Source organism: Anguilla rostrata, chromosome 1 (assembly GCF_018555375.3).
Source record: "Anguilla rostrata isolate EN2019 chromosome 1, ASM1855537v3, whole genome shotgun sequence".
Lineage (NCBI taxonomy): Eukaryota > Metazoa > Chordata > Actinopteri > Anguilliformes > Anguillidae > Anguilla > Anguilla rostrata.
The window spans coordinates 2,526,031-2,542,500 of NC_057933.1; the positions used below are offsets into that span (position 1 = coordinate 2,526,031).

The 16,470-nt window shown below is 50.0% G+C and overlaps 1 protein-coding gene across 1 annotated transcript in view; it reads left to right on the top strand.

Moving 5' to 3' along the window:
• The window catches only part of grik3 (glutamate ionotropic receptor kainate type subunit 3), a 127,887-nt gene that overhangs the window by 90,234 nt on the left and 21,183 nt on the right, over positions 1 to 16,470 (top strand). The window contains 2 exon segments of the mRNA XM_064347221.1: positions 1,236 to 1,439; positions 11,453 to 11,676. Coding sequence (XP_064203291.1) covers positions 1,236 to 1,439; positions 11,453 to 11,676 — 428 coding nt within the window.

A 16,470-nucleotide genomic window follows, 5' to 3' on the forward strand; every position in this document is an offset into this window, starting at 1 on the left:
ACCCCAGCCCCACCCCAGCCACAGCCCCTACCCCCACCCCAGCCACCAGCCCTACCTCCACCCCCATCCCCACCCCAACCCCAGCCCCCAGCCCCACATGACTTCTTCATGTGAAAAACAGACCCAAATTAATGCTTCCTGTAAGCAGATCTGGAAGCTGGTATCACATAGAACAGATTAGCCATTCAGGGATGTTGATGTAGTTTCTCCTTGAAACCCGAATCACTCCCATCTGGAAAGGTACAGAGGGTCTGTACACTCGGGTCTGTTTGAAAACATCAGCGTTGAGAGCCACGTCGGTATTTATATCTGATTTATTTGCCAATTTGAGTTAAACTAATGTGTCTGTGTAAGGTGTTCTCTCTAAATTAGCAGATCTTCAGATCATGACCTCTTCGTTTCCGTATCACCGAGATGTAATGAGCTCTGCGGATTTGCCTGCTGACTTTAAAATCGTGCTAATTGACTCATAGCCTTGAGTTATATTTTGTTTGAGGCACGAACCATATGCTACTTGCCTGCTTGTAAAGTCATTCATGGAGTTGCCAGGCATGCGGATTTGAAGCAGATGCTTTTCGCTGCAAGGCGCCGTCCTCCAGTATTGCGAAACGCATTGTGTCACTTGACTCAAGGTCTCTTCTCAATGTCTTACACTTCTTAGCACATAATATTCACATGAAATATACGATGTGTGTTTTGATTGCCTGTTCCCCTTGAACCCTAAGAGCACTGCAAACACAAAAGGGAATAATCGTGCTAAATATTGCACATACCCTCAAAGGACATATTCCAGAGGTATAATATTCTGAGGTATTTTGTGAATTGTACATTTTACTCTACTTTATATTTTACAAAAAATTATATGCAGCTTATATCATATTTTATGCACAAGATTTGAAAAATGCTCACATTTTTTTTATTTGCCATCACATCAAACAATTCATGGTTAATTAACAGTTAATTGATGGTTAATTAAACATGAATAAACACTTTATTGATGACGTGCGCGAGCGGTAGAGCTGCTGCTGTGTTTTGCGCTCTGTCATGGAGCTGCTGTAAGCCAGCGCAGCGTTTAACGACGCTGGCGTGTTTTCGCGGGTTCTGAGGGGCGCGGTCAGCCCCTGTTAAAGGGAACAGGCACTCCTCAGCAGAGATCGCCCCTCTCCAATCAGGACGGGGGGCGGGGGGGAGATTGGGGAGAGTGACCCGAGCGTGCGCTCTGTCTGCCGGCGCAGGAGGAGCCGTACGTGATGTTTCGGAAGTCGGACAAGGCGCTGGCGGGGAACGAGCGGTTCGAGGGCTTCTGCATCGACCTGCTGAAGGAGCTGGCCAACGTGCTGGGCTTCTCCTACGAGATCCGGCTGGTGCCCGACGGGCGCTATGGCTCGCAGGACGAGAAGGGCCAGTGGAATGGGATGGTGCGGGAGCTGATGGAGCACGTGAGTGGAACCCGACCGCCGCGGAACCCGCCGGGTTCTAAAGGGGGGGGGGGGGCGAGTGGGGGGGATGACACTGTTAGAATCGCCACGGATAACCGCAGCGGGCAGCATCGAGCCACCTTACAATCTGCACCTCTCCCCAGGTTACCGTGGTAGCCACGCCTTTACCATGGTGCCCTGGGGGGGGGGGGTGCAAGGAGGTGCAAGGTGGCTTGATGCTGCCTGCGGTGGAAACAAGGTTCTAAGAAGAGTTCTAAGGTTCTCCTGACCCTCCCTTGCTGTAAGCAGAAAAGTTGTGATTTTACAGGCAAGAAGAGAGAGAGGATAATTACTCAGGAAGTGTGTTTAAATGAGCATCGCATGCATCCATTTTGTTACATCATCAAAAAAAGATTTGCCTGGAGATGGAGTACTGGTATCACTGTGCAGTGTGCTTTAATAACAAAATTATAACCACATTATACTAACTTAGGAAATGCACTTTTTCAATTTAATCATATTAATATTAGTAAATACAGTATTAAGGAGGAAGAGCAGTCGGCACTGTTGCTACGTTAGATCAGTGTAATGGCTGTAGTTCACGCAGTGATGTTTGTGTGGCGTTTCCATCCGTTTGCCCCCCCCCACCCCCCCAGCCCTTGTCTTCATAAGGATCCATTCCCAGAATCCCCGGCGCTCACAGCTGCTGCTCGCGTTCTCCGCGCTCGCCGTGTCGCCTCGCCCGCTCTGGCACGCGAGCGTCGCCAGAAACGCGCGAGGAAGCCAGCGTCTCTTCCCGCCGTTATTTTGGGTGAAAATGGCGATGGCGGTGGGGTGGGGGTGGGGGTGGGGGGGGAGCCCCTGTCTCTACGGGAGGGTGCAGGGGGGCCAGGAGCACAGCTGTAATAGCCTAAGTGGCATTTAGCACAGGAAGTCACGCACCCCCCCCCACCCCCAGTCAATGGAGAGGGGGCTCGGGGGGGTGAGGGAGGGGGCAGCGTTTAATCTCCCCAAAGCTGCGTCCGGCGCCAGACTCTGTCTATGAATAACCTTGAGAGGAACAGAAGGATTACAGCACAACAAAGAGGAGGAAACGAAAAATCATGAAAAAGGGCTCTTTTTTTCCTCCTGTGCTGTGGGCACTGAAGGTGATATTTGTCGAGGTTCCGCGCAGACTCCTGTCCTCTCTGTCTCTGGGCTTTCGCTCGCTGGCTGCAGCCGCAGGAAACCGCCGCATTCTGCTGCAGTGGAATCATGCATGTCACTGCGCTCCCCGACCCTGGTCCTGGAGGGACTCACTGTTTTTTTTTTGGGGGGGGTAACACAATGCTTAATTAATCAGCTTAAGAAATTGGTTATATGGTTAGTTCACATCAGCTGGTATGTTTTGGGACCCCCGCAGTACCTGAGGGTTTGGGGGGTACCCCAGCATGGGTTTTGGGGAACCCCTAGAAGTACGTGTGGGTTTGGGGACCCCAGCGTGGGTTTTGGGAACCCCAGCAGTACTGGGGTTTGGGGTACCCAGCTGGTTTTGGGGAACCCCTAGAAGTACGTGAGGGTTTGGGGACCCCAGCGTGGGTTTTGGGGAACCCCCAGCAGGCTCATGATGTCGCTCGATACGCCTGAACGAGCCGCCCTGTGCTCAGGTACCCCCTCGCAGCCAGGAAGCCGGGTGTTTTCTGGATGTTTCCGCAGGTTTGTGCAGAGAGCCGTTTCTCGTGGGGCGAGGGTTTCCTGATGAGTAGAATGTCAGGCCGCCGCAGAGGCAGAGTTCCGAGCGCTCGGCTACGCGTGGCGGTGCCGGGATATCTCTCACCGCTCCCGGCGATCGATTGGCGCTCGCTAAGGACCAATGGGCACGGCCATGCCGGCGCTAGGATACTCCCACCGGGAGAGAGGGAGACCAGCGGCGTTCAGTACAGAAGAGAGGGGGAGACCAGCGGCGTTCAGTACAGCAGAGAGGGGGAGACCAGCCGTGTTCAGTACAGCAGAGAGGGGGAGACCAGCGGCGTTCAGTACAGCAGAGAGGGGGAGACCAGCGGCGTTCAGTACAGCAGAGAGGGGGAGACCAGCGGCGTTCAGTACAGCAGAGAGAGGGAGACCAGCGGTGTTCAGTATGACAGAGCAGCAGGAAGCCGGATGTTTTCGATGTTTCGAGGTGTGCAGAGCGGCGTTCGTCGCAGAGAGGGCGAGCCGCTGATAGTCAGAAGAGGGCAGCGCAGGGCGTTCCGTACGCGGCACGCGTGGCGGCACGGGCGTTCTCGTACAGCCACAGGCGACCGATGGGCAGTCGCAGAGGCAGGGAGCCAGCGGCGTTCAGTATCGACGGAGAGGGGAGACCAGCGGCGTTCAGTACAGACAGAGAGGGGGAGACCAGCGGCGTTCAGTACAGCACAGAGGGGGAGACCAGCGGCGTTCAGTACAGCAGAGAGGGGGAGACCAGCGGCGTTCAGTACAGCACAGAGGGGAGACCAGCGGGTTCAGTACAGCAGAGAGGGGGAGACCAGCGGGTTCAGTACAGCAGAGAGGGGGAGACCAGCGGTGTTCAGTACAGAGAGAGGGGGAGACCAGCGGCGTTCAGTACAGCAGAGAGGGGGAGACCAGCGGCGTTCAGTACAGCAGAGAGGGGGAGACCAGCGGCGTTCAGTACAGCAGAGAGGGGGAGACCAGCGGTGTTCAGTACAGCAGAGAGGGGGAGACCAGCGGCGTTCAGTACAGCAGAGAGGGGGAGACCAGCGGTGTTCAGTATGACAGAGAGGGGGAGACCAGCGGCGTTCAGTACAGCAGACAGGGGGAGACCAGCGGCGTTCAGTACAGCAGAGAGGGGGAGACCAGCGGCGTTCAGTACAGCAGAGAGGGGGAGACCAGCGGGTTCAGTACAGCAGAGAGGGGAGACCAGCGGCGTTCAGTACAGCAGAGAGGGGGAGACCAGCGGCGTTCAGTACAGCAGAGAGGGGGAGACCAGCCGTGTTCAGTACAGCAGAGAGGGGGAGACCAGCGGTGTTCAGTATGACAGAGAGGGGGAGACCAGCTGTGTTCAGTACAGCAGAGAGGGGGAGACCAGCGGCGTTCAGTACAGCAGAGAGGGGGAGACCAGCGGTGTTCAGTACAGCAGAGAGGGGGAGACCAGCGGTGTTGAGTACAGCAAAGAGGGGGAGACCAGCGGTGTTCAGTACAGCAGAGAGGGGGAGACCAGCCGTGTTCAGTACAGCAGATATGGAGAGACCAGCGGGGTTCAGTATGACAGAGGGGGAGACCAGCGGTGTTCAGTATAGCAGAGAGGGGGAGACCAGCCGTGTTCAGTACAGCAGATAGGGGGAGACCAGCGGTGTTCAGTACGAGAGAGGGGGAGACCAGCGGTGTTCAGTACAGCAGAGAGGGGAGACCAGCGGTGTTCAGTAAGACAGAGAGGAGGAGACCAGCGGTGTTCTGTAAGCAGAGAGGGGGAGACCAGCGGTGTTCAGTACAGCAGATAAGGAGAGACCAGCGGTGTTCAGTATGACAGAGAGGGGGAGACCAGCGGTGTTCAGTACAGCAGAGTGTGTTATTTTACTCCCCTGATCTTTGGCCGAGGCCCTCTTTAAACTTTCATTTCTTTTTTTCTTTATTTTCCCGGCAAAATTTTCCCGTCAGTCATAATCTGTTCCGTGGCGGCCGCGGCGCCTTCTGAGGCCCCGGTCGTGTAATTTGCGAGTCCAGACTGATCAAGGCCCGGCGGGCGGGAGCCGTAATGTGTTTTAACAGTCCGGGTTCCGCAGTCATCTGTCTTAATGTGAAAAAGACCTTTTCCCCATCGCCGCGGCAACGTCGGGAGGCGGGCTACAAAAGCACTCCTGCCTTTGATTAATATGGTCGCGCGCGGGGCCTGGGAGCACCCCGCCACAGAGGTCAGCCAGAACAGTCATCTCTGAAAGGAATATTCCGGTCAAAGACCTTTTTTTTTCTCCTTTTGTCAGTAAAGATAAGTAACCTTTTGAAGAAATAAAAAGATTGTATTATGGTGCCAAAGTCCTGCCTGAATATATTTCCTCCTCTTTTTTTCATTTCTGGCATTTGGGTTCCTTTTGGTCGGGAAGACTGCCTGTTTGATCCAGTCGAGGGAAGGAAGTGGGATATTTGAGGATGGCCAAAAGTTTTTTAAAAATTGCACACTGAAGTTACCCTTACGACCAAGACATAAGTTCCAAACTACAAACGCATAACTTTGATCCGGAATCAAAGGGTATTATAATTCGGTTTCTTTTTTATATATATAGCTTAAATAGCAACCAGGCACGCTTTTTAATTGGGTGCAAATTTTCCTTCTGCTTCCCTTATTAGCCAGTGTGCCTTATTCTGTCTGGCAGTGTCACAGAGGCCACTGGGTCTTTAACGCTTTTCACGAGCAGGTTTTTTTCTGAGTCAGTGTTCTAGAACCCCGCATTGTTCTCAGTCACCAGCGGCGATTGTGACATCAGCATTTGGAACGTTCCGCTAAGGGCATTCCAATCACACATTTTGCGATCTCATCTCGCCCCTTTTAGAGGGTTTGAGAGGGCCTGTGATTGGCCGGCTCAGTGGCTCCCTCCTGTCGCCGGCAGATAAAGCTGGTCTGGGATCAGCGGGCCTGAACGGTAAACCCCGCGAGCGCCAGCGGGGGTGTGAGAGCGGATCTCTGATTGTCCCGAGGACTCGGGGCGATGGACCCTTTACGGGCGGATGAGCCCGGCTCGGCTCACCTTATCTGCCGAATGAGATGGGCTCGGCTGTGAGCACCCCGCCAACCCCCCCCCCCCCCCCCCCCCCGCCAACCCCCTCTCCAAATTACCGCCTGAGCCGCTCCTTTCTGGGGTTGTTTTCTTTTTGAATTTAAACTACAGAGATTAGATTTTTTTTAAAACTGGTTTATACCTCCCATCCCCCCCCCCCCGCCCATCACCCACCCACACTCACACGTTGCATGGGTAATTGTTAGCCAGATATATGAAGATTAAATAAAATAAATACAAACTGTGAAAAGCCTCGTTTTAATGCACCATGTGTCACTGCAGCAGTGGCTTCACAAGATGGCCGCCGACAGTCCCCCTGCTACCTTCGCTGTGAGCAGCCCTTGGAAAGAAAAAAAAAAGAAAGAAAGAAAAAAAAAGTCCCGACTCCAAAAAGGAAAGAGGGAGAAAGTTTATTAATGGATGCTGTCAAAGTTATTTATCGGTTCAATTTATTTCTATCAGGCCTTTTTATTAACCCCTAAAAATTTCATCAACTGCTCATTGTGTTTTGGATGACCAGGGTATATTACAGTACTGCAGCTTAGCAGTGAGTTAACCTTAAGCAGGTCACGGGGGTTGACATGTTCATAGACTTAAAAAAAAATAAAAAGAGAAAAAAAAGAGACACCCTGTGAAATAAAGCACTGGACCTCGGTTGTTTTTAACTGATAAAGTGGCTCCAAACCCCCAGCGCCTAACGTTCAATGTGTCACAGCGCAGCCCCACATAAATCATAGTTTCATTACCGAATTACAAAAAGCCTTTGCCCTCTCACATCTATTTAACTGCATCATGCTTGTGTGGGTTTATTAAAAGCCACAAGACCTCTTCATTTGTCTTTGTAGGTCAGGCAGCCCTGTCAAAGGGAAAGCCGATGGATAAGGACAAAATGGAGAGAGAGAGAGAGAGAGAGAGAGAGAGGGAGAGGGAGGGAGGGGCGGGGGGGGTGTTAAGGAATGCCAGGAGATAGAGATAGAGATAGAAAGGAGGAGAGGAAGGAAGAAAGGAGGGGGAGCGAGAGAGAGAGAGAGAGAGAGAGGGAGACTGTGAGGGAGAGAGAAAGAGAGCGAGAGAGATAGAGCAGGAAATAGATGGAGAGAGACAAAGAAGGAGACAGAGAGGTGAGAAGAGAGTAGTCCAAACCCAAATTGCAAATCCATCCTTCAGAGCGAGAGGGGGAACGAAAGAGAGAGGGAGGGAGAGAGAGAGAGAAGAGAGAGAGAGGTTGAGGGTTGCCGATGTTCAGAGGAGGGAGCAGACGCACGTGTGCTGCGGGCTTCAGAGGGGGAGCAGACGCTGCGAGCTCAGAGGAGGAGCAAACTGCCTCATGCTTCAAGAGGAGGGGAGCAGACGCACGTGTGGCCCTGCGGTGCTTCAGAGGGAGGGGAGCAGACGCACGTGTGGCCCTGCGATGCTTCAGAGGGAGGGGAGCAGACGCTAATTAAATGCAAAAGGGCTTCTGCGTGGCGTAACAAAGCTGCTCTTTATTTTCTTTTATCGTTCGCTCAGAAAAGCCCTCCGCTGAAGCCAAGGGGCATTGTGGGAAAAGAGCTAAATGATGCAACAGGCCTTGTTAAACTTGATTAGTTACAATAGATGATCCCATTAATGGCGGTGTGATGCTAGCATTAATAACGGGCTAAGCTCTTCATTTGTCTCTGTCTCGGGGTAATTAATCCTTCGCCTCGACACAGACACCGGGAAGGTTACTGAGCAGCCCACGGCTCACACGCGGCTGCGTTTCAGACAAAGCCGGGCCTGGTCTCAGGCTGATAGCTGAATGAAAGAAAGGGGTCTTTGTCGATGCTAACGAGCGTAGGCGCTCTGCTTGTTGTGTTTACGGTGTTTATTGTGCGACGGGCTCCTGCGTGTTCTGACTACTGACCCCGTTCCCCTGGGCTTGGCAACACATAGGGGGAGTGGCAGTTTTGAGTTGAGTTTTTTTCAGAACCGTCATTTGCAGCATTACTTTAGGGTAAACCTGGACACAAACAGCCAACAGAGAGCAAGCAATTACGCAATTACACACCCACAGGACCACTAATTCCCCAATTTTATGTATATATAAAATTCTATATTATGTTTTTTTTCCCAGTAAAAGTGATGAATTAGAGTGAAATCTGATTTTTTTAGATATGAACACGCTCATAAAATCCACAAAAACATCATTATTTTTTTTTACATTTTCAACTCTTCAATATTAACTTCATCGTTGTCAGGATGATGTCAGTGACTGTGAGAGAGAAATTCCATATTGGAATGACCACACGGTAGAGTCAGAAAGCATCAGTTCATCCAGAAGAATCTCTGTCCTGGTTTGTCCTCACTGGCAGCTGTGCGAGATGATGAAGTGATTGACATCATACAGCTGCCCAGGATCTGAAACACAGGCAGCATTATGCTGTCTGTATCGAGCTGTGTGATGGTGAATTGTGATGTCACAATAAGAAGGGGATGTCTGTTCCAGCGCGAGCTGGCGTGACTGTTCCTAGCATTACGCTATCCGTATCAAGCTCTGTGACTGTGCTGCTCATTGTGATGTCACAATTTAGAGGGGATGTCTGTTCCATGACTGTTTCTGTGAAAAAGTCATAAAAAGGGATAGAAAGGGCCTGAACTAATTTGCTGGACGGAGGTAGCAGCTGTGAAATTTTGGGGTTTCTATCTGTGGAGGTGGCCTGAATGCAGGCCTCGGCCGGACTTACCTGGAACGGAAAGGTCAGGTGTGCCGAAAGGCCCAGCTCACGTGCTGACATTCACACCTCCTTCGGCTGCTCCCTGTGCCATTTCCGCGGGCAGTCCTTCAGTCAAACTCGCACGCGGAAAAGCGCTCCTAAACTTTGGCTCTAAAAAGTCACGCAAGACATTCCAATTAGCCTACTTACAGTCTCCCGTCTCCGTCTGAGGGTAAAGGACGGAGGGAGGTGCAAAAAAAAAGAATTCATTTCATCTGTGCAGAGGTAGAGTTTCGGGGGGGGGGGGGGGGGTGGGGGGGGGGGGGGGTGCCAGAATGTCAGAGGAGAGAGGCTTCAGGCCCTGCCGTATTTTTCAGTCTCCGACGACGACCGGGGAGCAAATTCCCAATTATGCATTTGGCTGCATATTTAGAAGGTCACCATTTACATGGCCGAGCCCTCCCTGCTCTCTCCCTACACTCACAGGGGCCCGAATGGGAGGTTAATGAAACCAGCTGCTTCTCACGCTTCGACGGCTCCGTCTTGCCGTCCCCCCCCCTCCCCCAAACAGAGAACCCTTCCCCCCTGAGCTAATGCTGCGGAGCGGCTTGATTCATAATACCCCCCCCCCCATCACCTCCGACCAGCTTCGATCTGCCAGGTGCTAATTCAAAGTGTGGAGGTGAATGGCGATACTCTCGCTGTAGCCAAAAGACCCTCCTCCCACCGCCCCCCCCCGCCCCCCACCCCTGGTTTACACTAGTGCATGGATGGACCATCTGAAGCTGGTTTACACTAGTGAATGGATGGATCATCTGAAGCTGGTTCACACTGTAGTGAATGGATGGACCATCTGAAGCTGGTTCACACTGTAGTGAATGGATGGACCATCTGAAGCTGATTTACACTGTAGTGAATGGATGGACCATCTGAAACTGGTTCACACTGTAGTGAATGGATGGACCATCTGAAGCTGATTTACACTGTAGTGAATGGATGGACCATCTGAAGCTGGTTTACACTGTAGTGAATGGATGGACCATCTGAAGCTGGTTTCACTGTAGTGAATGGATGGACCATCTGAAGCTGGTTTCCCATGGATAGGTAGCTGCTGTGTTCCTTTCCGATAGCATCTGTCTGCTTTTGCTCTCTTCTTCAAATACCAAATATTTAACGAAGATTCAGTCCAACATTAAAACTGATCCCTAACTCTTTATCTACACTTAAAAAAAAGAAAAACGTTCTCATTTATATTTCACTGACGTAACTGATGATCCACTCGTGATGTGCCCATTTAAGGGGCTGAAGCTGAGAACTGAAGTTGTGGTGGTGAATGCTAAAAATAAGCAGATTTTTTAAATACAATATTTTACAGAGCACTCCACAAAATGTGTTCCTTGGCCTACTGCCTTCTTTCAAAGAAGGTTTCTGCGAGTTAAGGCTTGTATTGGTAACTAGGCAACTCAACTCGAAAGTGCGCCGAAAATACAGGTTTCCCCAGCATGCATTGCAAATTAATTCCAAGATTATGGAGAAATAAAGGTAGGATGTGTTCTGCTATTCACAGTGTAAAACTAAATCCCCGTAGACCAAAAAAGAGAAAGATATGCTCAAATAGAAAGGAAGTAATGTATTGTATAGTATTTAAAAGGTTCAAAAAAAAATGTGACCCAGATGGGTATTTGAAAATTTCCTGTTGCCTATGTTTTGAATACAGTTAAAGCAATGTTATAAAAAAATTAATTCTAATGGTTGTGTTTTATTGGGCCAAATGAAATAAAATGCGAAGCATTGAACATATTATAAGGCCAAACACAAACACACTTTCACGTAACCTCTCTCTCTCTCTCAACGATTTTCTCCCACGGTTTTGGGTCCAAGTTTGACTCTTCTGCAGTGAAGTGTTACTGTATCCACGAGCAAGGCCTTTTTTTCCTTTGCATAGCGCTTGTTTAATTCATTTTCTCTCCGTTTGCTGAGCTTGTAGTGTTTGCATTTGTTTCTGTCTGACTTCATTAGGCAGCGCTTGTCGGGACAGCGGATAATTCAGCAGAGTTGTACTTCTGCTCTTTTCCTCTTTCCTCTCCGTCTCTCTGGAGTTCTGCTCCACTCACGCGCCGCTGCATTCCCCTTCCTGACGTCGGTGTTTTTGTGTTTCCGGCTGAAAGTGCCTGCCTGTAATTCAGTGTAATACAGTGTTGTGTACTACAGCAGTACTGACACACGCTTCTCTGCAGTGCGTCTCATTGAATGAAAGCCTTTGTTGAGTCCCATGGTCCTCTGTGTGTTCGGATTTTACGTTCAGTCGTTTACCGGAATGACTTCAGCTTTTTTCTATTTAAAATTCCAGTTACACTACTGGATGGCAGAGTCCTACCTAGGAATAGATCATGCAAACTAGTAGTAATGTAAGTTTAAATTTAGGCATTTAGCACGCGGTCATATCCACAGCACCTTCCGCAAATTCTTATACGATTCCATACATACAGCTGAATCAGTTCAGGCTAGGTGCTTTTCCTCAGGGTAGCTATGGGATTTGAGCTTGCAGCATCCGAGTTTCCCTCGCTAGCTTTGCTAACCGTTACGCTACCCTGCCCCCCCCCCCCCACAGAAAGCAGACCTTGCCGTGGCCCCCCTCACCATCTCGTACCTGCGGGAAAAGGTGATCGACTTCTCCAAGCCCTTCTTGAGCACGGGGATCAGCATCCTGTACCGGAAACCCAACAGCACCAACAACGGCTTCTTCTCCTTCCTCAACCCCATGACCCCCGACATCTGGGTCTACATCCTGCTGGCCTACCTGGGCGTCAGCTGCGTCCTCTTCGTCATCGCCAGGTGAGCCTGTCTGTGTGTCAGTCATTGGATGTGGGTCAGTGACAGTGTATGGTCAGTGATTTTATGTGGGTCAGTGATTTTATGTGGGTCAGTTATTGGATGTGGGTCACATGACATAATCCATACCATGCTGTATTCTATTTGATAAAAATAATAATTACCCTAGGTACAGTAACCCAACCTGGCCTGTAAGTTAGGTTTAAGAGCAGGGCTCACCTTTATTTGAAAAGCGATACTGTCACGTTAAATGAGAGGTTGCATATGGATGTATGATTTCACTCTGAAGGTGTGTGTGGAATGTCAGAGAACTCTAAACCTGAGAGAACTCTAATGCCAGTCGCATTCCAACTTCACATATCACTGTGATAAATGTCCATCACACGCTTTCATGTACAGCACTGACCTCTGCTGTTTTATATTTATTAAAACGGCAATAAATGCAAAGTCCTTTCAGTAAAACTTGAGTTCGCTAAACATTTCTCATATGAGGAGCTGCTGACCCAGTCAACCATCAGTCAACCTCCCTTTTTTTGTTGTTTGATTAATTGATTCGCCTAAATCGATTTTTACACAGACACTGTCACAAAGAAGCTTTACAAGAAAAAACGAAATCCCCCTGAAATCCACCCCCCCCCCCCCAAACCCCACAAAAAAAGAAATAAAAGAAATAAAGGCCAGCAAGTGAGGTTAAAAAGCTCCCCAGTGGGAAGAAAAGCACTTAAACGGAGGGTGAAAAAGTCCCTGGGGAAAACAACAGAGGAAGAAGGAATGACTCTGGTCCCACTCAAAAACAAAACCGTTTCTGCCTCGCATTGAATTGCAGGCCCTTCATCCCAGGATGCTATTGGCCAGGCTTGAATGGCTCGAGGACTACATTTTGTCGCCTTTGTCTTATTCCTCCACATGCAGAATTTTAATTGCTCGCCCGCCGCTGGTTTTCGGTTTTTTGAACGCTCGTCCGCTATTGGCTGCGTTAGCCGTCGAAGTTCGCGCAGGAACCCCAGACGCTTCAGAGCGTCTGAAAGCGCCGAGATTGTTCCGTCTCTGAAGCGAACTGAAGCGACGCGCCCTCGATTTAGTCCGTCGCCATTTCGGATAGCGAAAAGAAAAAAAGAAAGGAAAAAAACACGAAGCAAAAAAACAAATCAGGCCAATAGTAGTCAGTGCAATTACCCGGCGCTGAGGTCTTTTGGAGAATCCGCGTCAGATGAGTTAACTCTGATTCGAGTGCTTCTCCTCATTCTGACGTTTTGTTTCCCGCTCTCCGCTCGTGATTGCCGCTCTTAACGCCAGGAACGGGGGAATTTGCATGAAAAAAAAAACCCTCAAGCGTGAAGTTGTGCTCCCACAGTCCTCCTCTCCTCTGCTCGCCATTGTTTCCGCCTCCTCACTTCCTGGGGGGGCTTCAACCGGCACTCCAGGAAGTTCGGAGAAAGCCAGCGATTGACTTTGACTTTTTCTTTTTTCTTCCTCTTCTTCGCGAGCGAGAGGCAGCTGTGGTCCTCAGGGTTCCATTTTATCTGGAGACGCACGGAGGAGAAGAGTTGAGCCCCCCCGTCCCCCCCCGTTCCCCAACTGTAATCATGGCTGTCTTTCGGGGGTGGCGGAGTGTGGGGGTGTGGGGGTGTTCTGATCCACAGCAGGGGGCGTGTCAGATCCGGTTTAGATAAGAAAACACTTTCACTGGATGTGGAATAATTAAAAAGTGCAAATTAAATGCTTGCATTTTCATCGCTTTTCAAACAGCGATTTTGGAAGCAGCCGTTTGGGGTTATGTTCCGGAAGCACCCATTTGGAGGCACGTTTCAGAAGCACCCGTTGGGTGCATGCGTGTGTGTGTGTGTGTGTGTGTGTACGTGTCCTCACCAGGTAGCAAAAACCTGTGTGTGTGTGTGTGTGGGTGTGTGTATACGTGTGTGTGTGTGTGTGTGCGTGTGTTTGTGTGTATACGTGTGTGTGTGTGTGTGTGTAGCGCCTGGCTCATTCCGATTTGTTATAACCGTAGAAACGGCCATCACCGTGGGTCAGTGCGAACCTTAAATCCCTGCTTGAGAACGCTCATGAAACCGTGGACAATGAAGAAAGAAAATCACGAGCAGCTGAGCTTTATAATGCAGGGAAAAGCCCGTCTCCCACTGCCTGTGTGCGCTCTATGGGGTCTTATCCGCCGTCTTAAATCCGGGGATCACTTTAAGGGTGTAACTGTGTGATGGGGGGTGGGGGGTGCTGGGGGGTAAGGTCCATGCTTCAATAAACTGCCCAGAAAGCTAGAAAATATACATTTGAAATTTAGCAGATAGAAGTGGGTGGGGGGGGGGGGGTGGAATACTGATGAAAATTTAAGAGCCCAATACCGCTCTGGCGGATAAGAGCTAACGCTCCAGCAAGTGTGCAATAATAGAACCCCCCCCCCCCCCCCTTTTCCCTCCTCCGCCGTGTTATCTTCCGGAATGCCGGGAGCGTCGGGAACGCCGGCCAAGTTTCAATTTCAGGGAGTTTTTTTTCCCGCTTCGGGCGCCTCGATGGAATCCGGCTTTGCCAGCGCGGGAAAAGGGAAACTTTTCTCTCGCCTCTCTACCTTTTAAATAAATAAATAAATATGGTGACTGATAAATTGAAAGACCGGTTTATCAGGCAGCGATCTCGGCACAGCTGGGGCCGGGGGGGGAGTGTTTTTAGCTGCCGGAAGGCCGCCAGCCGTTTGTTTGCAGCCCGGAAAAAAGAAAAAGAGACGGCGTTCCGTGATTCCGTGCCGGGTTGTTCTGGAAGTGGATGTGCTGAGGTTCAACCACGCGTGCAGAGATGAACGTAAATTTCATTTATAAAAAGAAAAAAATCTAAGAAGGTTTAACTTTGGTTTTGAGTTGTATGTTTGGGGTGCTGATGCTGCTTGGCTTCGCGCTGCACATGAGAGGTCTGTGGCTTTAGAAGCTGTGAAATGATTCCTGACCCTTTGAAAGAAGATCAGGCTCGGACTGGAAAATGGCTGTGTGCAGGGGGGGGGTGAAAGCTGCATTGAGACTCAAGCGGATCGATTTTTTAGGGTGACAGGGTAGCTAGCTCGGGTCCTGGGGCGGCCGGCTTCACGGATCATTCCGGAGAGAGGAGAGAGCAGACCGACACTCGAGAGGGTTCAGCTCGGGGTCTGACTGCGTCTAACAGAACAGCGGGATATCACGAGCTACTGTACATCACCCACAGGGCGAGCGGGATATCACCAGCTACTGTACATCACCCACAGGGCGAGCGGGATATGACCAGCTACTGTACATCACCCACAGGGCGAGCGGGATATGACCAGCTACTGTACATCACCCACAGGGCGAGCGGGATATGACCAGCTACTGTACATCACCCACAGGGCGAGCGGGATATGACCAGCTACTGTACATCACCCACAGGGTACTGCAGGGCAAGCGGGATATGACCAGCTACTGTACATCACCCACAGGGCGAGCGGGATATGACCAGCTACTGTACATCACCCACAGGGCGAGCGGGATATGACCCGCTGGGTACCGCAGGGCGTTCGCTGCGAGCGGGCGAGCTTCGTGTCGAGCTTCAGTGCCGTTCCAGAGGCCCGAACGCGTCTCTGTCGGTGACAGCTCGTTTGCGGGGTCCAGCCCCACGGCTGCTGCAGAGCGGTCATTTAACGCTCGCCCGTCCGGCCCCACGTCCGTCTCCGTCTTCGTCCCGCCGTCTGCCTGTCCGTCTCTCGACCCGCTCGCGCTCCTCACCGCGGCCGAGGATGCGGCTTCCCTTAGATCTTCGCCCTTCCCTCGTCTTCCTCGGGTCTCCTGACTCCCACGGCCGAACACTTTGGGCAAAGAAGAGAGCCCCTGTCTGTAAAGCTCTGATAACGCATGCAAGGGCTCACAAGTTCCTGCTTCATTCACAATATATATATATATATATTCATGAATCATAAATCAAGCACCTGAATGTACACCCTTTCTTCTACTCCCTTTTAATTTAATGTGCAGGTCTTGTTTCTGTATCGCTATACATTATCTTTAAATTTAAAACAGGAAGTTTGCAGGCATGCAGTGCTAGTGCGTGATAGTAATGAAATGTAAAAAAAAAAAAAAAAATATTTCAGCATTTTGAGACAAGCACACAGGGTCTTCAGATTTCCATTTTGAGTCGTGAGTGGATGTTCTGCCAGCATCGTGGCTGTCAGACAACAGTATCTCGATAAAGTTTGATTGAATGCCTACAAGAAGAGACTTGGAGGTCCTCCTTTTGTCTGGATGCTTGCTTTTTAACAGAAAGATTTTCAGTTCATGTGTCAACCTTTCGCAATCACAAAGGGATGAAAGTGTCTGCGTGTGTGTGTGTGTGTGTTTTTTTTTAACCAGATGAACTGACGTCTAGATAAGAGAGATCTTAGCTGTTTCTTCTTTCTCCTCTGACAGAAAACAGACAGAATAAATTACAATAATCTCATCATGTTCACAAATATTATTTAAATTAATTTCAGGAATGGAAACTACTGACATTTAGCACATGTATTTTTTTATTCTTTTTATCTCTTCATCAGTCTGTTCGAGTGACGCTTTCATCCCTATTTGAGAAAAAAGCGCTTTAAATATTTTGGCACGCGGTTATTCACGCGCCGTATGGTTTAGACGACCCAGTTTCTGCTTCGTTTGAACGTTGTACCTGCTCTAACATATGACATGTTTACATCTACCACACAGACACAAAAGTCGTATTTTTACATTTTTATATTTTTATATTTTTATATTTTTGTCTCCCAACAAGTCACATCTTAAGAAACAGCAGAGAGGGGGA